Source organism: Hippocampus guttulatus, chromosome 4 (assembly GCF_054856545.1).
Source record: "Hippocampus guttulatus isolate MCC_2025c chromosome 4, RoL_Hgut_1.0, whole genome shotgun sequence".
Classification (NCBI taxonomy): domain Eukaryota; kingdom Metazoa; phylum Chordata; class Actinopteri; order Syngnathiformes; family Syngnathidae; genus Hippocampus; species Hippocampus guttulatus.
In genome coordinates this window covers 23,704,336-23,725,000 of record NC_141264.1, presented here as the reverse complement: position 1 = coordinate 23,725,000, position 20,665 = coordinate 23,704,336, and the positions used below count along the sequence as shown (strand labels likewise).

Here is a 20,665-nt window from a genome sequence, read left to right as displayed (position 1 = left end):
TTTAGTTTTGCTCTTTTTTATAGGCAGGATTGTCTTGCACGTTAAAAATCAAAACTGAATATATGTCTGAAGAGCAAGTCTCTCTGTGGCGCAATCGGTTAGCGCGTTCGGCTGTTAACCGAAAGGTTGGTGGTTCGAGCCCACCCAGGGACGCTTTAGTTTTTCTCTTGTTTTTAGGCAGGATTGTCTTGCACGTTAAAAATCAAAACTGAATATATGTCTGAAGAGCAAGTGTCTCTGTGGCGCAATCGGTTAGCGCGTTCGGCTGTTAACCGAAAGGTTGGTGGTTCGAGCCCACCCAGGGACGCTTTACTTTTGCTTTTGTTTTTAGGCAGGATTGTCTTGCACGTTAAAAATTAAAACTGAATATATGTCTGAAGAGCAAGTGTCTCTGTGGCGCAATCGGTTAGCGCGTTCGGCTGTTAACCGAAAGGTTGGTGGTTCGAGCCCACCCAGCGACGCTTTACTTTTTCTCTTGTTTTTAGGCAGGATTGTCTTGCACGTTAAAAATCCATCCATCCATCCATTATCCGAACTGCTTGATCCTCACTAGGGTCGCGGGGGGTGCTGGAGCCTATCCCAGCCATCTCCGGGCAGTAGGCGGGGGACACCCTGAATCAGTTTCCAGCCAATCGCAGGGCACACAGAGACGAACAACCATCCACGCCCACACTCACACCTAGGGACAATTTAGAGCGTCCAATCAGCCTGACATGCATGTTTTTGGAATGTGGGAGGAAACCGGAGCACCCGGAGAAAACCCACGCAGGCCCGGGGAGAACATGCAAACTCCACACAGGGAGGCCGGAGCTGGAATCGAACCCGTTACCTCTGCACTGTGAAGCCGCCGTGCTAACCACTGGACCACCAGGCCGCCCACGTTAAAAATCAAAACTGAATATATGTCTGCGGGGCAAGTGTCTCTGTGGCGCAATCAGTCAGCGTGTTCGGCTGTTAACCGAAAGGTTGGTGGTTCGAGCCCACCCAGGGACGCTTTACTTTTGCTTTTGTTTTTAGGCGGGATTGTCTTGCACGTTGAAAATCAAAACTGAATATATGTCTGAAGAGCAAGTGTCTCTGTGGCGCAATCGTTTAGCGCGTTCGGCTGTTAACCGAAAGGTTGGTGGTTCGAGCCCACCCAGGGACGCTTTACTTTTGCCCGTTTTTAGGCAGGATTGTCTTGCACGTTAAAAATTGAAAATGAAACATGTATGCAGAGCAAGTGTCTCTGTGGCGCAATCGGTCAGCGCGTTCGGCTGTTAACCGAAAGGTTGGTGGTTCGAGCCCACCCAGGGACGCTTTAGTTTTGCTCTTTTTTATAGGCAGGATTGTCTTGCACGTTAAAAATCAAAACTGAATACATGTCTGAGGAGCAAGTGTCTCTGTGGCGCAATCGGTTAGCGCGTTTGGCTGTTAACCGAAAGGTTGGTGGTTCCAACCCACCCAGGGACGCTTTACTTTTGCTCTCGTTTTTAGGCAGGATTGTCTTGCACGTTAAAAATCGAAAATGAAACATGTGTGCAGAGCAAGTGTCTCTGTGGCGCAATTGGTCAGCGCGTTCGGCTGTTAACCGAAAGGTTGGTGGTTCGAGCCCACCCAGGGACGCTTTACTTTTTCTCTTGTTTTTAGGCATGATTGTCTTGCACGTTAAAAATTAAAACTGAATATATGTCTGAAGAGCAAGTGTCTCTGTGGCGCAGTCGGTTAGCGCGTTCGGCTGTTAACCGAAAGGTTGGTGGTTCGAGCCCCCCCCCAGGGATACTTTACTTTTGCTTTTGTTTTTAGGCAGGATTGTCTTGCACGTTGAAAATCAAAACTGAATATATGTCTGAAAATCAAGTGTCTCTGTGGCGCAATCGGTTAGCGCGTTCGGCTGTTAACCGAAAGGTTGGTGGTTCGAGCCCACCCAGCGACGCTTTACTTTTTCTCTTGTTTTTAGGCAGGATTGGCTTGCACGTTAAAAATCAAAACTGAATATATGTCTGAAGAGCAAGTGTCTCTGTGGCGCAATCGGTCAGCGCGTTCGGCTGTTAACTGAAAGGTTGGTGGTTCGAGCCCACCCAGGGACGCTTTACTTTTGCTCTTGTTTTTAGGCAGGATTGTCTTGCACGTTAAAAATCAAAACTGAATATATGTCTGAAGAGCAAGTGTCTCTGTGGCGCAATCGGTTAGCGCGTTCGGCTGTTAACCGAAAGGTTGGTGGTTCGAGCCCACCCAGGGACGCTTTACTTTTGCTCGTTTTTAGGCAGGATTGTCTTGCACGTTAAAAATCGAAAATGAAACATGTCTACAGAGCAAGTGTCTCTGTGGCGCAATCGGTCAGCGCGTTCGGCTGTTAACCGAAAGGTTGGTGGTTCGAGCCCACCCAGGGACGCTTTACTTTTGCTCTTGTTTTTAGGCAGGATACATAGGATAGGCAGGAAGCATACACTCATGCGGACAGCTGCCGAATGCATTCATACTTCCTGATGTTGAGGAAGCCGGCCTTCTGGATCAGCGCGCGATTGATGGGCTCGGCGTCCTTGTCCAGCATGTAGACCGAGTCATCCACGGACAGGAGTTCCTTCTGCGACATGCGCATGGCCTCGGCTTCCGCATCCATTTGAACCTGGACGCTAAGCAGAAACACACGTTTCAGAGTCCAACTCAAATCGGCAACTTGAGGGACGATGATGATGATGCGTCTCTACTTTTGCGTCATGTTAGACACAGAGGAGAGAAAGTTGTCCAACTTCTTTGACACCAACTCAAGGCCTTTCTTGAAAAAAAGGACCTAGGAAAGGACAGAGAAACAGATTCATTTTCTTCACGTTGTACTCAATACATTGTTTCCGGTGCTACGCTAGCAACAAAACGGGAGGTCAGGACAACGCGCAGAGAAACGATGACACGTCATCCATGTTTTGGTACCTGTGCTTGCGTGTAGCCTAGCATGGGTTCCAACATGGCCACCCTCTTGCGGTACTGCAGGGCATTGAGGGCGCAGTAATACTGCAGCGAGGCCTGGTGCTGCTTCCTGCGAGTGTACGCCACCTCTTTCACCAAGTCGGCCTTCAGCTGTTCACCCGGAGGGATTTATTGCCTTTATTTGGCTTGCAAATGAGAGCACTGCAGGTCCATGAGAGATGACTCATGGGAGGGGGAAAAAAATTACCTTTTCATTCTCCCTCTTTTTGGGTAAGCGGCTGTACTTGACCATGGCTGCCTCGTGCTCTGCGTGAGAAGAAGATACAGGTCGATATCAAAGAAGCGTAGATGGGAGATGAACGAGCAGGTCCTCATTTTTGGATGGGATTTGTGGACTTGCCATCGGTGGCGATGCCATATATTTCCTTCAGCGTGCTTATCTCTGCAAAATAAAGAAACGGCCCAAAGTCACCTCACTATGTGCACATGGTCGGAAGCAATACTGAAGGTAGTGAAACCGACTGTTACTTTAATGTGATTCGTTCATGGACAAGCGGTTTATTCAAAGCCCCTGATTCCATTGAAGTTGGGGTGTTGTGTTCGCATAAATAAAAAACAACGATTTGCAAATCATATTCAAACTCGATTTAATACTTAAGTTTCAAATTCTTTTTAGCAAATAAGCTTCAGCTGCTCAACATTCCGGCAGCCCAGTGGTCCAGCGGTTAGCGCGTCGACCTCAGAGTGCAGAGGTTCTGGGTTCAATTCCAGCTCCGGCCTCCCGTTGTGGAGTTTGCATGCTTCCGAATGTTGTTGATAAATGGCTTTTGCTTAGTCGAGTTTTAAGTTGCACTTATGGATGTAGTGCCAGACTGTATTTCCTGACATTGGTTTTCTGAAGTGTTTTTGAGCCCATGTGATGATGTCCTCTGCACATTGATGTTGGTTTTTGACGCAGTGCTGCAGTGAGGGATCAAAGGTCACGGCTGTTAAATGTTGGTATTCGGCCTTGCCGCTTACATGCAGTGACTTCTCCGGATTCTCTGAACCTTTGTTATGATATTATGAACCATAAAACTATAAAATTCTAAGTCAATGATTATTTGCTGAAAACAATAGTGTCTTTGTAGTGTATTCAATTAAATACACGTGAAGTTGATTTGCAAATTATTGTATTGTTTTTATTCATGTTAAACTCAACGTCCAAACTTCATTGGGATTTGGTTTGTGCAAAATGGTAAACACACGACACGGACAAAAGCATTGGAGAGCTGATAATTTCCTTCGGGAGTGAAAAAAGGAGGAACAGATGGGTAGGTTTCTGCATTTGGGAGTGAGTCTGTGGGGAATTTGCTCCGTAATTCTCCAAAATGTCTTGCTCGGATGAAAAATAAGATGAAATGATTGACAGCTGTGTCCCAAGAATTTGTCCATGTGGTGTTTCATAAAAACTAGCATTTATGAGTGTGTGTGTGTGCGTGTGTGTGTGTGTGTGTGTGTGTCTCTACCCGTAAGGTCTTTTTCTCTGAACTGGATCAAAGGGAAGACCATGGTGTCCGCCATCTGGTTGGCGAGCTCCAAGTGCAGCGAGTTCAGCTGGATGACACCGAACACATTGTGCAGAAAAATATGTGAAGGACATGAATGCACGCGCACGGGTAAACGCGACAAGACACATCGAGGCCAAACATCTTGAGGGAGTCCATTCCGCATTAATTGCTTACGGGGGAAAATTTGGCATCACAACAACTTGCCAGACGTTGACCACACTGCATAGAGCACAACGATCATTTTTGCGCTGCCATTAATCATCTGCGCTTATCTCAAAGCAGGCACTCCTATCGAAGGATCAAGGGCTAAAGTTCACCAGATTAGCCACACCGCCGGCGCTAATTCCTGCTTGGAAATGACCCTGTGCGTGATGTGTTTGCATGTTCTATATGTGCGTGTTTATCGCTTATAAGAACACATCAACACAGACCCATCTAGTCTGCTGCCTAAATGGCTGTTCCGGAGACAGAAAGAAAACTAGAGGAGAGTTAGTTTTGATGGCCATCTCGATCGGGACTCAGACGTGAACTCGTTAAGCGCTGTGCCTGATTCACCCATAATGTTTTTCCTTTGATTTAAGTAACATACAGTAATTAAAAGTTGAACTGATAATAATCATGTTAAATATTTTTTTTTACTCTGGTCTCACCTCCTCCACCGTTTTGGCAAAGTTCTGCAGCGTGGAGACGACTTCTTCATCACCTTTGCCAAGGGCAAAATTCTAAAAGGGGGAAGGAAAATAATAATAAAGAATGAACAGAAGTGGTATAATTTACAGTTTGATACATCTGCATTTATAGCATTCAATTCAACCGCTGGATTCAGCGTCCACTCTGGTGTACTTACTTTCTTTTCGTAATCAAGAAGTTGCCGTGAAAGCTGCTCCGTGGCCAAACCCATTTCACTCTTTTTAAGAAGACAAAGACAAAACGATATGTTTTCTTACAATTGCCTTTCAAAGATAACCAATGTAAAGCGTTGTTTGGCAGAATTCTCGATCCAGTTCTTACATTGGATCTGACAAGATTGGGTGCATCGAATGTGAGGGAACGTCGATACCTGAGCGCCAAAGACGCGTTGCATAGACTGGAGCAGCTGGTTGGTGTAGTCCGTGAGGTTCGCTGCATCCTCCTCAAAAACGCTGAGCAAGGAACGAGTCTATGGTGGGGAAGTGGGGGCGGCGGGAGGGGGGGGGGGGGGGATACTTTCAAGTTACCCTCCCGTTAGCGTACGTAATGTAATCCCAAATTTAGAACCAGTACTCAGGACAACACTGCAAACGACAACCACAATTAGAATCAGTCATTTCACGCAGCACCTGTCCTAATCAGGATCAAGGATGAGGACAAGTGCTACAGATAATGGAAGGATGGACAGAACGGTTTTGGAAAAGTGAGAGGGCAAATGCAATGTGACAGGGGGCTGTCATACCCCAGAATGGTGACTTTCCTGCAGGCGCTCAATGAAAAACCGACAGACTGTCACTGGACTTAAACGGGTATGACCAGGCAACATAACGAAGACAAACACACCCATGGGTGAGAGTCTGTTTACATGACTAAGCAAGCAGATCGAGGAAACCTACATGCTAACTATACACAAGGCGTGTCAGAAAAGTTCCAAGACTGGCTTGGACAGCTCCGTTCTTTCATCCAGCCCACCAAGCATTCTCAAGCGTCCTGCAATATTTGTTGCATGAATTGACGGCTTGACATTTTAACTTCATCTCCCAGAATGACATGGCCTGACCTGGTGTTTGTTTTAGTTTCTACTCTTGCACAACAACACGCAAAGTGTAGGAGACAGGAGCCTTCAGTATGAGTTGCACTTCAGAAAACCATAGGGGGCAACCCTCTAAAGGAGTAAAGCATTACATGGGCGTCAAAATAATTACAAGCACCACAGTAGACGACATGCAGCATGTGAGGCCTAGGCTACAATTACCACAGGGATGTTATAACTTTTTATCAGCCTAACAAATGACACTCCATTTTTTTATAACCAGTGACAGCACCTTCTGAGGTCTATTGCTGACAGGTCGAGACCACCAATCGAAACAATTGCGACCCCAGAAGAAGCAAATTCAATTTAGTTTGGCATCACTGAGACCAATACAATGTAGCAATAACACCGCTGTTATGGATGAGCTATCATTACCCGTCTACGTTACGTGAGATTCGTACGTTAGCTCTCAACCAACCAACAGGGCACCCTGTATGACGCCCAACACATTTGCGAAGCCTAATGCGCAAGGAAACGTCATTTTTACAAGCGAAGGGGTGTTTAGGGTGCGTTTTATTTTGCAAGAATACCGGTGTAACCACTGGGTGCTGTCATTAGCTCGTGGGGCGGCAAACTACAAAACAGAAGCAGCCCATGCTAGTTAGCTAATAGCATCCATTATTTTTGGGCATGTTGTGGCGTAGGTTTGAGGAAACGCTGATAAAACAAACATTGGCTTACCTGAGGACTGTCCTGCAAAGCGTCATCCAGGAGTAGCTTGTGGTGTACGGCCGGCATCTTGCGAGTGGTGGCGAAATAAATGAATAATGAGGGGCTTGAATTACGAAGCACGTTGGACTCGATTTCCCAGAGTTCTTTGCACGGGTGGGACGGAAAAAGGTGCGTTTGGAGCAGGCTCGAAACCGTTCGATCATTTTACTCACAGCCAGAGAACTAAGTGAAACGGAAATTGTATTTATAATTGATCACAAATTATGTATACGGGTTTATGTCTGATTTGTTTCCAGAAAGAAAGTGAGGTTTTTTTTTTAACAATCTGTTAACAACATACATACACAGACGCAGTAAACAAATTACAACAAATCAACTAATAAGTAAATAAATAAAATTTCAGGGCTCTTACAAAATACTCATTAAACTGATTACATTAATAAAAAAATTTTAAATGACAGCACAATTTCAAAAATTTTAGAGCTTTCTTGTTCCTAGCATCAGCTATTGACAGCCATAAATCAGAAAGGGAGAAAGTAGGAAAGAAAGAAAGTTAGACACGAGTCCAAATTGTGGCCGTATCGCGCTGGTTGTGGATCCGAATTTACCGGGAAATTGTAAACAGCGGCTTCAAGTGGCATTAAGATAAATGGCAACATATTTTTCATTCAAAAAGATTGACTGTATGCAGACAGCTCCAGAATAAAGCAAACGCTGTTCAGGTTTGAGGAACATCTTTTCAAAGTGTGGTACAAGTACCAACGGTGGAAAGCGGCATCCCTCTAGTTCAGGGCTACAGTACGCGAACACATTGCTGCAGTTCAGCTCATGTTTAGTGAACTTTTAATTTAGCACGTTTGCATTTCATCTTTAATCACGGTTTGTTTTAAACCATTTACATCAGCACAATTTTTTGTGCAAAACAGCATTTAAAAAAAAATGCTATATTTAAGCTCAATGCTAATGTTCAAACTGCACGTGACAGTGGTTTACTGTGGCGAACACTAATATTAAATTCACTTTTCAGGAATAAAAACGCTCTCTCCTTTTTCATTAGCACCTAGGCCTTGAAAAATGTACTTAGTATTCGGTTGCACATTATTAATTTGCAGTAAACTGACTTAATTTCCCCTTTCTTTTCCAAAAAAAAAAAAATCAATGTTTGATCATTAGTGTTGTACATTGGGAGGTACGTATTTTTTGGCTGGTACATGGGGGGGTACAGCCAGGTGTAAAAAAGTTTGATAATCACTGCATTAGATGTTAGCTCGGAGGTACAAAGTGATGTATAAGGGTCTTTAACTGCTAACAGAATCACAGTGTTTCCAAATTTCTTGCAAACCAGCATTCTTTGCATGATCCGAAACATTTCGGGCCGCAATTGTGACCTCGATGCAGTTACAACGCAATTGCTGCAGGGTAGCCATTGACAAAGAAGACAAGTCTCGACAGGCAGCATAAACACAGCCTGGGTTGGGAACGCTGTTCCTTCTTCCTTCCCCAACGGATGGCTTGGCGCTTTAATTGGTTACGTGGTGGTTCCGAATCAGATGACTGTGATGATTAGATATTTGCTGGCGTGGCCATTAAAAAAAATAAAATAAAAAAAAAAGAAAGATGTGCTTACCACTGATAAAAAATAAAAGGTCATTTCAAGCAAAGCATCGATTCATCCAAGCACAGGATACCGTTTGTATGTCATTTGGGGCACCTGATTTTTAGTCTTCAGTGTAAATTGAAAACAATATTTTCGGATTATATGTGGCACAAGAGAGTCGAATGAGGCTAGAACACGACAGATTTTAAAGGAGATAAACAGTATTAGAGGTATGTGGAATTGGATTTTTCACTGCTTATAAGTTTCTAGTTTGTCTACCGGTGATGCCAATGATGGAAAAAAAAGTGAGGAAAAAAAAAATCATCCGTATGGTCATGACATACGGTATGTGCATACTCACGAAAAGCGCCGTCTGCTTTTCACCCATCATAGACGTGAATGCGCCGTTTGCGGCACACGTTGGAGCAGGGGCCTACTTTCAAAGAAAGAAAAGCAAAGCTCGGCTAAAGGTAACGCTTAATATCCGCAAGACAAAAAAAAAAAAAACCAAACAAACCTGACTTGGAGTTTGTGCCATTTGAGGTCATCACAGCGAGTCCCTGTCACAGTTTTCCGGAATCTGAATCTACAAGATACGTACATGAACACATACGGGATCATCGACTCAAACAAAGGCAATGAGCAATGTGAGGCTACCCGTAGCGCTTGGTAATGCTGAGACAGTGACAAATGTGCACGAGCTGCAAAGTTTTCAAACACTTCCAAGTGTCCAGTACACCGTCAAAAATGGTAGCTGAACTCACACATTTTAAGTCGAGCAATTCAAAAAAAGGTTTTGCCGTCACAACGAAGGCAAAAACGTTGAAAGAATGCGTGTCCTGTAACAACCCAGCAAATTGTTGTTTTGTTGTGTTTCACTGTTGGAGCGCACAAAAAAATAAATACGAGTTGTGTGTGTGTGTGTTTTCTATAATGTGCCAAGAACCAACTTTTTGACGTGTGTGGATATGCGTACGAGTCATCTTCAAGGACAAAAAAAAAAAAATATATATATATATATATATATATATGTATGGGTGTGTGGAGTTTGAACAGAAAATGGAGGCGCTCCATTGGTTACTTGGACACACTCCCTCCTCTCCTGGTTTCCACGGCAACCATGTCAGGGTGTAACAGACGAGCAAATCACATTAAGGCAAAGCATCTTTCTCTCTTCCCCCTCGCCCACTGTAACCCCCCACGTCCTGCCCCCCCCCCCACACACACACACTCCCCAGCCAGACCAGCATGTATATAAAAGCCCCTCGCTCTGTGCTTCCTGGCGTACTCTCAGTGTAACCGTGGGAGACGCTTCCTTGACCTTCATTCTCCTCCGCTCCTGATGTGTTGCTCATTCTTCCCCCCCCTCGTCGTCGTCGTCGTCGTCAGCGGGCGTCTGACGCTCACGTTTGGACGACGGCTGCGTTCATGATTAAAAAACAAAACAAAACAAAAAAAACAACAACAAATGGGTTGTGGCAATTCGTCGGCCGCCAGCACCTCAGGAGGGGGTGAGTGTTTCTGTTTTTATTTTTAGGGGGATAGGGTGGGGTGGTGGGGGGGGGGGGGGGTACAGGGGAAGAGTTATCTGTGTGTCTGCACCAAAGCTGGAAGGTGATTAGAATGTAAATGAAATGCGGAGTCACTGATGAATGAATGGAAAGCATTTGCATGCCGAATGTGCCCACTCTTGACTTTCTAGTGATCCCAATTCTGGAGTGAAATTGCGCATTGATTGCTTCTGCCTGTGCGCTTGAAGAATATCTGATTGGAGATCAGCTTTCATTCATAGAAAGATTGTGTTGACAGCCCCCCCCCCCCCACACACACACAAACACATTCAATCACCCGTATTTATTTGCATCAACCTCTTCATCCATACATTAATGCTCTCGTCGCTGGGCCCTGAATCTTATCGAGACATATAAGGATCCAACTTTGCGGGGGCCAGTTTAGAGAAGGCTCCCCATCTATTTTATAGTCCATAATAAGACATGCTTGGTGGAGTTTGCTGTGGAAGAATGTCAGAGATAGGGCCGAGACAGTTTTTTTTCCCCTCTTTGTGTAATGGGAAGCTGGCCCAATACTTTTGCCCATATCACTGAGGGTGTTTTATGTACGCTGATTACTATGCTGAACAATGAGTTACATCCAGAAAAAAAAAAAACGCCACGTTTTCACATCCCACAGAATGATTTAGAAGTTTTGTGACCGAGCGTAAGGCGCCGATGAACGCAACAGTGACCGCAAAAAAACGCAAACTTTTATTTACGTACTGTATATGATTGAAATGAACCCGCACCCGATAAAGAGCTGATAAATTGGAATTTTGAGGGCTTTCCCGTGCTTTAAAACCTTTGCTGCCTTGGCAGGCATGTTCCTCCAGGACATTTCGATTATTGGACGAAATGTTAAGAATTTTCAGCAGGAGCGTGAGTTGCTTGCGGGTTTTTTTTTTCGATAATTGCAGCCATTTTCAGCGGTTCCTCAAGACACACGCTGGCCTTTGAGATTTTTTTTTTCTAATTACTCCCAAATATTAACTCCAGATTGGCTAATTCACCCCCCCTTGAAAAAATGGCGTTATCATCAAATTGTGTGCGTGAATCATGGCAGCATCGTTTCATGATTCGCCTTAAAACACAGAAACACGATGAACGATGACAGCGGTTACTACAGTGGACAGCTAATCACGTTATCAGATTACAGGTTATCATTATTTGGGCATGGAAGGGTTAATTCAGATTCACAAGGTCAGAGGTCAACGTCACCAAACACCCTGTTGGTGAAAGGGTGAAAGGATTCTGGCGCCGGAAAAGTTTCATAGGCGTCCACGACTGTCAGAAATACGTGTAGATGCAATCATTCCACACTGGGTGCATTCCGTTGACATCCTTGCGACTTGAATTTGACGCTGCGTTTGCATTTTCAGGCATCCCGTTAAAATCTGACACATGACGGACACCTGATTCAGAAATCTGTTTCAATGTGGTTGGTTGTTTTTGTTTTTGGCCATGATACATATCGAAACCTGGCGGCCCGGTGGTCCAGTGGTTAGCGCGTCAACCTCACAGAGGTCATGTGTTCGATCCCGGCTCCGGCCTTCCTGTGTGGAGTTTGCATGTTCTCCCCGGGCCTGTGTGGCTTTTCTCTGGGTACTCCGGTTTCCTCCCACATTCCAAAAACATGCATGGCAGGCTGATTGAACATTCAAGATAGGTGTGAGTGTGAGCGCGGATGTCTTGTTCGTCTCTGTGTGCCCTCCGATTGGCTGGCAACTGGTTCAGGGTGTCCCCCACCTACTGCCTGCAGACGGCTGAAATAGGCTCCGGCACCCCCCCCCCGCCCCCCCCCCCCCCCAGGACCCTTGTGAGGATAAAGCGGATGAGAAAATGGACGTATCTGAACAGGGCCGCTCAAACGACAGCAAGATAAACAAACAGTAAAAGTATTGTCCTGAAAAGTTAAATATAACTGACTGGCACTTTGGCAGCGATTCTTTTCGTAACACACTATCGAGAGTCACGGACGGACTGTGAATTTTACCTTCCGGGAATGCGGCTGTTGATTTGACCTTTGTGCGTCAAGGTACCGAATAATACGGAAAGGAAGAGTGCCGAATTGGAGAGGAGTTGAAACCTTGGCCTACCGCGTGGTCAGAGTCAAAGTCAGACCGTTTCTTTTGTCATTGGAGCAACGTGCTCAAGCGCTCGCGATGATCCCACATTTGTGGTTTTCCAGCTAACTCATCAAATCGTGCATCATTTCAGGAAGCGCGGAGACTGAGTCACGCACGTCCATTTTTTTTTTTTTTTCAATTTCAAGCTTCCGTCTTCGGGGACTCAAATGAGCACTCGGGCGTACGCGACACAGCACGGCTTTGCCCTTATTTACACAGATGCAATTCCTGAGATATGAAAGAGCTTTTGTTTGGCTTCTCAATGGGCCCCTGTGTCATGTCAGCAGACTTCGTTTTTGACAGCTCGAAGGGAAATTCACTGTTTTCACACACAAATACTTTGGTTTTCCTTGAAGAGATTCATTTCTTGCTGGGGTTTTTCTTCCCCTTATGGATTGTATGTTGTGTTGTTCAAAGTAACCATTAAGGATGTCTATCAGCTCTTATCTTGAATTTAAATAGACCGACTTGTAAAATATCAATGGGGCTTTGCATCGTAGAGTCTTAAGTTGCCCTTACGGAAGCGGCGCCAAACCGACGGTGTTTTTCTGAAGCCTGAGGGTCCGAGAGTCAAGGGCGTTCAATGTTGTTTTTCGACCTTGTCGCTGACATGCGGTGAATTCTTCAGATGGTCTTATGGACCGTAGATGATGAAATCCCGAAATTCCTTGCAATCGTACATTGAGGAACGTTCTCCTTAAAATGTCTGACTCTTCCTGCACGCGATTGTTCACGAAGAGGTGAAGCTCGCTTGTGATTTTGGCTTGTGACAGACCAGAGGTGTCAAACTCCTTTTTGTAGTGGGCCACATTGCAGTGACTGTGAATTTTTGTGAAACCGTATAAATGTTTAATCACCTCCACATTTTACATTGACAGTGCACAACAAATTGGTGGATACCTACTTTTGAAATCAGAAGTCAGGAATCATGGTTAGGTCAGCTATTGTTTACGTTAATGTAATGAGTACGTCATGAGATCTGTAGCAGACTGGACTGTCTCCGAATTATTTGTTTTTATTCCTTTGTTGTGTGTTCACAACCCCCCCACCCTCCAGCCCAAAAGAAAATATTTTGTGATTTCCTGTCTTGATTTCTGTTCAGGTGGATTCTTTTCAATTTTCTTTGTGTTTTTGAAGTTATCATTAATTTACGTTTTTCGGAGGCGGTCCTTGAACGCCTCTCGAGCAGAGCCGAAGAGCACGCACGTCGTCGAGAGACGTGCCTGTATTTGTTGAGACTGTTAAAAGCATTAATAAAGTGTACGTTTAAAAAAAATAAATAAACAACACTACAGCTCTCCTTTTTTCGGAAATTTAAAAATTATGATTATTAGCTAACAATAATAGTTGAAGCTTATTTGCTCAAAAACAAGACGTTTTTTTTATCCGTTTGGACATTAAACATTTTGTCTTTGTGGTCTATTAAATTAAATATAGGCTGAAGGTGATTTTTCAATTCTCATATGAGTAAATTTAAAAAAAGTATTTTTAACTGTTTACTGCTCGTGTGTGGCGTACTCAAGATGTGCGTCCAGCCCAGCCCACTGGTTCCTCGTTGCTTCCAAATTGGCGATCGTTCGTTTCGAGCCACAATCACGGAGTCGGTGGCTCAGCCCTTTGTTGATCTCAAGGATTTGCGCGGACGTAAATAAAGTATTGAGCAAGTTGAATATTGATCATTTTCAGAGCAGATCGTGGTGGAAACAAACACCCCGCGTCACCAAAATAATCAGTCAGACTAATCTTGGAGCGAAATCGCAAACTCTTTGAAGTAGCGGGAAAATGACATTGCCTTGGAACCCCCCCCCCTACCCCGTTGTACACAACATCGTGCCACAATCGTATCCTTTGTGCTACAAATCAAGTCTGATGTGGAACTGGTGGTGCAACGAATCAGGAGATTTACTCCAAAGTCAACAAGTCCCTGGGGGTGGCTCTGCCTCTTCCAAATGATTCTGAATCAACTCCAAGTGAGGCTTCCTGTAAACATTTAAGAGGTGTATCCATCTTTGTTTTTGTTTTTTTATGTGATGACCCATGTGAGGCTTTTACACAGCTCAACTCATTCTAGGATGGTCTCTTCAACCTTTTTGTCATACCAAGATGACCCTGGAATGTATCACAACTGATTATTAAGTTAGTTTTATTTTACTTCCTGAACGTGAACATTTAATTTCTTGGACATTGTCTTTTCCCCTCCGTGAGTCGTCACCTTATCATGGAGGAGGTTTGTGTGTCCTCAAAATCTTGTTACCTGGGGCTTTATGCCCCTGGTCGTGTCACCCATGGCACACGGGTCCAGGGTGAGGGACTGGACAAAAGAAGTCTCAAAAGACCCCCTAAGGTGGATAAAAATATTGGATTCCGTTTTTCCTTGCTGGGACATGGTTTGCCCCCCCCCCCCCCCCCCCGAAGCCAGGCCTGGAGGTAGGGCTCGATGGGGCCATAGGAGCCGGGTATAATGTGAATTGGGCGCCAGAAGGAGGCAGGAACCTTGGCGGTCCGATTTCAGTGCTTCAAAAGAAGAGGCAAGCTATTTATTGCTACTCCCTGTCAAATGTCACTGTCAAACTAAACATAAAACAAAAAGAAGTATCACATTCTGAATTCAAAACAAGCTCATAACTTGGCCTGAAAGTCTGCTAGCTTAATGCTAATGAATACATAATGGGAGATGCCACAGTCTTTGTGTTCAGTTCTCTGTTGTTTAAAGGGTGACAATGTGAATGTCGATGCTATCTGTTAGACTGTCGGTGGCGTTTTGCAATGTGTTAGCCTCAATCTAGCCATCCATCCATTATTTGAACCACTTATCCTGTACAGGGTCGCAGGGGAGAGGAGGTGGGCATTCCAACTAGCTTCAGCCAACCTTGTGATGTTGTTTCAAATATGTCACATTTAAATCTCTTTGTTTTATGTTTAGTTTGACAGTAAAATTCAACTGGGAATAACAATAAACATTTCGTGTCTCCAAATTTCCTACTCACAAGGCAAAGCAAAAAAAGCAACAAAATAAAACACGTCATTCCAATCTCAAGACACCAAGGTACCGTCTTGTCAAATAACGGTGCTTTCAAAACCACTCTTTCTTCCAGTATGTTATGAAATACCTTAACGGTGTCCTTAAGCAAACACTGTGAGATGAATTGTTTGTGCGCAGCACTTCAATACTTTGGATGAACATTAGATTAAGTGTTTCTTCTCCTCCCTCACTTTCAGGGCCATCTGAAGCCTCCAGGGATGTGTGAGTACATCGATCATCACGCCTTTCTCTTTGGCAAAGCTCATTGGAAAATAATCATAATATTTGTCACATCACCAACTTTAATCGCCGTCACTTTAGATCATTTGCCGCAAGGAAAGGTATCTGCCCTGACCCGTAAATGTATTGGCTAATCACTTATAGTTACATGCTCGCTTAATCATGGCGACCAAATGACCAATGAAATTAAATTAAGGATATGTGAGCATGAAAGCAAATTCCCTCTCATATTTTACTGAGAGCAGCCAGTCATCGGAAGTGCTGATCAAAGCCTGGGGAGGGGCTTGGTATTTCTCGGAATCATGTTGTTGGTGTTTGTGTGTTCCTTGATCAACAGAACTGCACAGGACTCCTGAGAGCTGACAGCAGCATGTTAACACCGCGCTACACAGCAAATTATCACACACACACACACACACACACATTATATGAAACATGAGATTAAAGATAGTTCATCCCTGGTGTGAATTATTTGATGTCACTACATTGCAGTAAAAGTAAAATGAGGCAAGTACCGTCCAAGTTTTTCAGCCCCCAAGAGGCAAAGGAGGAGCTGATTATAAATGAATAAATAAAGCCATAAATAAGACGCCCGCGTAACAGGCTGCTAAATCCGATCATCAAACCTCTTTGTTGCCAAGGCCGTTCGTTGTAAATCTCACAAGTGCACTCGATCGTGTGGAGGGCGAGTCGAAGCTTTGAGCTGACATGTGCGTCTTCTCTCAATCAGGACAGAAGATCCCTTAGCAGACGATGAGAAAAGAAGGTACTTTTTTACTTTTAATGCAATTCATCTTTTATTTAAATAATTTGAATCATGAAGAATTTGAATTCTTGACACAATTATTTCATGATTTTTTTTAAACCAAAAAAAATGCAACATTTGACTTAACTTAACCAATTAAAGTGGATAAAATACTAAACTAATACAACATGACTCTCGATGATGTAGACACAAACTGATGACAATACTCATTTTTTTCCACTCAGAAATTATGGCGGCGTGTACGTGGGTCTCCCGGCAGACTTGACCACGGTGGCCGCCAGTCAGTCCAAATCCAGCCGAAAAGGTATGAAAGTGTCGAACTTCTCACAGGACATATGAGGACAACCAATTAAGAGACTTAACGTCTGTTAATGTGCTAAGCCAAGAAGCCTGCAGCATGTTTGCGTGCATCTTAACATAGTCTTGACAATCATTGTTTGTTAGTTAGATTTTTTTATGACTACAATCAAAACAGGAATCTGCTTTATTTATGAAGCCTTGAAGCAACGCGGTCGGGTACACTCGAACGAGTTCATGAAAACAAAACGTTGCCGGAAGTTGAAGGAAAAGGCTGAAGAACTGACTGAGTAAATTGAAGAGGCGCCACCGTGTGGCGTGATACCATACTGAAATACCTGCTGATTTGTTTTCGTGTCCCGTGGCTCAATAGCAAGAATTAACACCGGTTTTTTGGTGTGTGTGTTTGTTTTATATATTATTATTTGTCTCGTGACTGATCATCTGTTTTCTTCCAGACTAGCAGTGTGAAGAGGATCCCACAGAGGTACATGCGGCATTTTCACTCAAGTCAAAATTACTCGCAAAGGTTTCTGTAAGAGCACTGTGACCAGTAAGCTAACAACAAACGAGTTTATTTATTTATGGGGGTGGATGTAGAGACTCAGGTCATCCATTATCAGATAAGGTTCGAAATGTACTTGACAATCATTGTTGACGTGCCATAAAAATATAGTTTCTCAACTCAACTTTATTTATAGAGCACTTTAAAACAACCATTGCTGCTATACATGGCTGTCTTCCCACATCTTGTATCGCTCGTCTTGACAGGCACTCTGCATATTCACCCTGAGCTGCCCCCCTGTGGACGCCACCCTGGACGTATGGTGACGTCACTGCTGACTGACTGACGCGTCGGCCCTTTGAACGCGCTTGCTCGAGTCAAGATGCAGACATTTCACCGGGTCTCTGAAGATTCGTGGCCTCGTCACGGGAGTTAAGCTCTGGGGACACCATTAATGATACATCCTTCAAATGTCAAAAGTTGGCCGTGGAAGTGGGCCAGCGCACTTCAGGGGACTTACAAGGCATCAGAACAGATCATCGTGATGGCCATCTCGGCGTGTCAGTCACAGTGATGAAATGTCGCCAGCCAATTAAGATTTTCTTTTTTCCTTAGCGTGCCACAAATAACAATGACCGCTTAGGAGACTCAGTGTGCGCCTTGGAGACAATGAGAATGTCAGAAAAACTTCGGGAGGTCGTTCAAGCGACGCTCACGGGCCACGATAGGAGGTCCACCTCCACATACCTTATTATTCAACCATTTAAAAAAAACAAAAAAAGTCAAATTAACAAAATCATTTCGAATGACGGTGAACCCCGCATTGTCGCAGTTCAACACATTTGTAAATCTATCGGGGGACCACTGATCCCAAGATACTTGCTGAAAAACTCACTTCCGTGCAGATTTTGTGCTAAGGCAAGAGTGTACTGCAGCCTTTTACAGCTTGCGACCTTTTGAAAATGTTGAGTGGCGGGTCCCCTTCCAAAGCAAGAAATTAAATCACCGCTCTGCTTCTGATGAGGCGCCCAACAAAGACATCATTTCCAAAATTGCTGACAGGTAGAGGACAGGCTTGAAAAAAAAGAAAAATACACACGCGTACACACACACACACAGAATTGTTCACTATATATTATGTGTGTGAAGAGCTAAATCAAAGATGTTGTGAATGTCCTTGTGATGTTTTACTCTACCTCTTACTAGCTTGGTGAAAATTATCCCACCAAAAAAAAAAAAAAAAAAAAGCACTGACCTTATTATATGTTCCCTTACCGATGTGAGAAAACAATAATCTAGAAGCTGAGAGCAGTGAGAAACACAAGAGAGGCACATTTGCGAGACACAGCAACACTTAATCATCTCTACCTAATTTTATCTGTCATGCTCAGAGGATCTATGTTTTTTTTTTTTTTTTTGCATTTGTAACAATAAACACAACAAAAGATTTCTGCCACTTAGTTGTCTCAACTTGAAACACTATGATACATTTTGCAAATTATCGGTATTCATCATGGTTGGGGTAATGGTTCAACCCCATTTGTAGTCATTTTTATCTATATGCTTATATAAATCTTGGTCTTTAAAAAAAAAAATTGTTGCAACTATATTATCCCCCCCCCCAAAAAAATCAATGTTCTATATTGCTTTTTGTTATGATTGCTAGCCAGTCACATGGACGAACAGTCATTCAACAATTTAGTCTTAAATTAACTCAACATGTGTTATATTTACTTTTTAATTGTCATGATCAAGACAGGGAACATTAGTAGAATAGCTGGGAAAAATGACGCTGACCACTGGAATGAATAGACTGTTGGGAGTAAAATATAATTTCGAGGGACACGTATAAGAATTTATGTTGTCGATGTAGGTCAGTGCTTCTGACCGTGTACAGGCCAGCCAACAAGGCCCTGCTGCCTTTAAACGCCCGCAACTGCAGTCAAAATATGAAACATTCAAAAATGGTATACTTTGTACGTATTATCAACCTAACACATGTTGAAAAACATATTCCACGCGAGGGAAGGTCAAGATCATTCATCAGCCAGACTCATGGCAGCTCGCCTCTAATTGAATGGTGGAGGAGGAGGACGGTGGAATTAGGTCAACTTTAAACACTTGAGACTCAAGTGATTTCACCCACCCTCCCCCTCACTCGCTCCACAAAGCTCGACCAATTGCTGAAAAATCAAGCACTGGCCAAGTCTTTGTTCTCTCGGTCATCAGTTGAAAGTGAGTTGCAATAACGTGAGCGATCACAATGTTCTGATGCTGGAAGTCGAACGCAGTGCAGACCTGAAATAATTTGTCGCATCATCTTCTAATTTAATCATCCAAGTAGGAACATGCAAACAACCAGATTTTTTTTTTCTTTCCACTTTTTTTTTTTTTTTTGGAAGAATTTGTTTTCCCTTTTTCAGAGTAATTTTACTCGGAACACAGTGGCCACCGAACCTGAATTTTTTTTAGCTAACTGGCGAAAGAAAGAAATATTCGCTCCGCTCATATGTGGAGCACAACTTTCTCAGAAAAAAAAATAAAAAATCAAATCGATTCAAGTATTTATTTATTTATTTTAAAGCCGTCTCAGATTTCACGACTGAAATGCCACCACTTATATGCAGTCTGTATAGCCCCGTTTTTACGGTAGTTCGACTTATACGGACTCCCCTCAGCCGGAATACAAACCGCGCTGGTTTGTAATGTACGTTATTCTTCATGAAAAAAGAAAATAACACAATAACAAATGACCAGACAAACAAACAAGTGATGATCGAGCATCTTTGTCGTCGGATGGCACCCTCCACCCTTGAAACATCAAAGGTACGGTTCCATCGTTATACATTGTCCGTCTCTCAAGGTGAACAACAAGCACCAACCGAAGCGTCCTTGGTTTAAACTAGCTGACAAAAAAAAAAAAAAAAAAAAAAACTAAACTAAAAGAAAGAAACCAAAACAAATTCGGCACTCTATGCTTTCTTTGCTCATTTTTTGTGACGAGTTCAACCTCGGCAGTCTGCACTCGTCTGAGTGCTATTCTAGTTTGTTACCTGCTTTTGGCTGCTGTCTCTCCTGGTTCCGTCAAGCGTATCGTTTTGCCCTTTAAGATGGCTCACGCTGTCTCTGATGAATGTCACCGCCATTGGCCTGCACACAGGGGAGCACAATGTAGATGCGAGTCGCAGCCTAACGTCCTCAGAGGTTTTTATTTTTAGGACTAATTTGCATAGCACAATGGCCTTGGAACATTGTGTTTGTATCACATTGTCTGGATTCTTTTTTTTTTAAATTCAAGAATTTGTGGGGGGGGGGGGTTGCGCAAGAGCCTGTTCTTACCTATTACAGATTCAAATGAGACTTAAGACAAAAACTGACATGAATAAATAATTTTCAACTATATATTTTTCCTCAAGGTAGTCATCGATTTTGCCTCCAATTCTACCAATTACAAAAGCAAAACAAAAAAAATCCCCACTCAAAATGCGTTCCCCTTTTCAGCCATGTTTGTGGAATGTGTCTCGCCGCACACCGAGCAATGCGACCAGAAATGACTGAACTCTGCAACGGTGCCAAAAATACAGTTGGCAACGTCAAACAACACACACGTGACTGCAACCGAACAATTCCGACTCTCCGCAGTCTTA

At 43.6% G+C, this 20,665-nt stretch overlaps 2 protein-coding genes, 1 long non-coding RNA gene and 13 other non-coding genes across 17 annotated transcripts in view; 14 read left to right on the top strand and 2 right to left on the bottom strand.

Annotated features, from left to right (window-relative positions):
- Nucleotides 1–9,083, bottom strand: part of appl2 (adaptor protein, phosphotyrosine interaction, PH domain and leucine zipper containing 2) — a 29,678-nt gene extending 20,595 nt beyond the window's left edge. Inside the window, exons 1-12 of one of the 2 annotated variants that reach the window (XM_086109859.1) lie at nt 9,027–9,073; nt 8,871–8,942; nt 6,922–8,486; nt 5,518–5,616; nt 5,305–5,364; nt 5,108–5,179; nt 4,416–4,503; nt 3,308–3,349; nt 3,155–3,213; nt 2,911–3,057; nt 2,691–2,773; nt 2,463–2,615 (exon numbers count right to left, since the gene is read on the bottom strand). In XM_086109859.1, the coding sequence (XP_085965985.1) occupies nt 2,463–2,615; nt 2,691–2,773; nt 2,911–3,057; nt 3,155–3,213; nt 3,308–3,349; nt 4,416–4,503; nt 5,108–5,179; nt 5,305–5,364; nt 5,518–5,616; nt 6,922–6,978 (860 nt within the window). In that variant the 5' untranslated portion in view covers nt 6,979–8,486; nt 8,871–8,942; nt 9,027–9,073. Of the gene's footprint in view, nt 1–2,462; nt 2,616–2,690; nt 2,774–2,910; nt 3,058–3,154; nt 3,214–3,307; nt 3,350–4,415; nt 4,504–5,107; nt 5,180–5,304; nt 5,365–5,517; nt 5,617–6,921; nt 8,943–9,026 lie in introns of both variants that reach the window. The other variant, XM_086109860.1, reaches the window with a different exon arrangement.
- trnan-guu (transfer RNA asparagine (anticodon GUU)) lies at nt 78–153 on the top strand. The gene has a single exon. It is a non-coding gene; the product is annotated as a tRNA-Asn (tRNA).
- On the top strand, nt 234–307 carry trnan-guu (transfer RNA asparagine (anticodon GUU)). The gene has a single exon. It is a non-coding gene; the product is annotated as a tRNA-Asn (tRNA).
- trnan-guu (transfer RNA asparagine (anticodon GUU)) lies at nt 388–461 on the top strand. The gene has a single exon. It is a non-coding gene; the product is annotated as a tRNA-Asn (tRNA).
- Nucleotides 920–993, top strand: trnan-guu (transfer RNA asparagine (anticodon GUU)). The gene has a single exon. It is a non-coding gene; the product is annotated as a tRNA-Asn (tRNA).
- trnan-guu (transfer RNA asparagine (anticodon GUU)) lies at nt 1,074–1,147 on the top strand. The gene has a single exon. It is a non-coding gene; the product is annotated as a tRNA-Asn (tRNA).
- On the top strand, nt 1,225–1,298 carry trnan-guu (transfer RNA asparagine (anticodon GUU)). The gene has a single exon. It is a non-coding gene; the product is annotated as a tRNA-Asn (tRNA).
- On the top strand, nt 1,379–1,452 carry trnan-guu (transfer RNA asparagine (anticodon GUU)). The gene has a single exon. It is a non-coding gene; the product is annotated as a tRNA-Asn (tRNA).
- Nucleotides 1,532–1,605, top strand: trnan-guu (transfer RNA asparagine (anticodon GUU)). Its single transcript has one exon. It is a non-coding gene; the product is annotated as a tRNA-Asn (tRNA).
- trnan-guu (transfer RNA asparagine (anticodon GUU)) lies at nt 1,686–1,761 on the top strand. The gene has a single exon. It is a non-coding gene; the product is annotated as a tRNA-Asn (tRNA).
- Nucleotides 1,842–1,915, top strand: trnan-guu (transfer RNA asparagine (anticodon GUU)). The gene has a single exon. It is a non-coding gene; the product is annotated as a tRNA-Asn (tRNA).
- Nucleotides 1,996–2,069, top strand: trnan-guu (transfer RNA asparagine (anticodon GUU)). The gene has a single exon. It is a non-coding gene; the product is annotated as a tRNA-Asn (tRNA).
- trnan-guu (transfer RNA asparagine (anticodon GUU)) lies at nt 2,150–2,223 on the top strand. Its single transcript has one exon. It is a non-coding gene; the product is annotated as a tRNA-Asn (tRNA).
- On the top strand, nt 2,301–2,374 carry trnan-guu (transfer RNA asparagine (anticodon GUU)). The gene has a single exon. It is a non-coding gene; the product is annotated as a tRNA-Asn (tRNA).
- A 676-nt stretch (nt 9,084–9,759) lies between the features above and the next one.
- c25h12orf75 (chromosome 25 C12orf75 homolog) lies at nt 9,760–18,134 on the top strand. The gene is made up of 6 exons (XM_086109861.1): nt 9,760–10,020; nt 15,408–15,432; nt 16,181–16,216; nt 16,441–16,520; nt 16,972–17,000; nt 17,285–18,134. Exons 1-5 carry the CDS (start codon nt 9,978–9,980, stop codon nt 16,974–16,976), a joined length of 189 nt encoding a protein of 62 aa, XP_085965987.1. The 5' UTR covers nt 9,760–9,977; the 3' UTR covers nt 16,977–17,000; nt 17,285–18,134.
- Nucleotides 17,318–20,665, bottom strand: part of LOC147206708 (uncharacterized) — a 25,479-nt gene continuing 22,131 nt past the window's right edge. Inside the window, exons 6-7 of the long non-coding RNA XR_015100771.1 lie at nt 17,539–20,168; nt 17,318–17,457 (exon numbers count right to left, since the gene is read on the bottom strand). This is a non-coding gene — a long non-coding RNA (uncharacterized LOC147206708). The remainder of the gene's footprint in view (nt 17,458–17,538; nt 20,169–20,665) is intronic.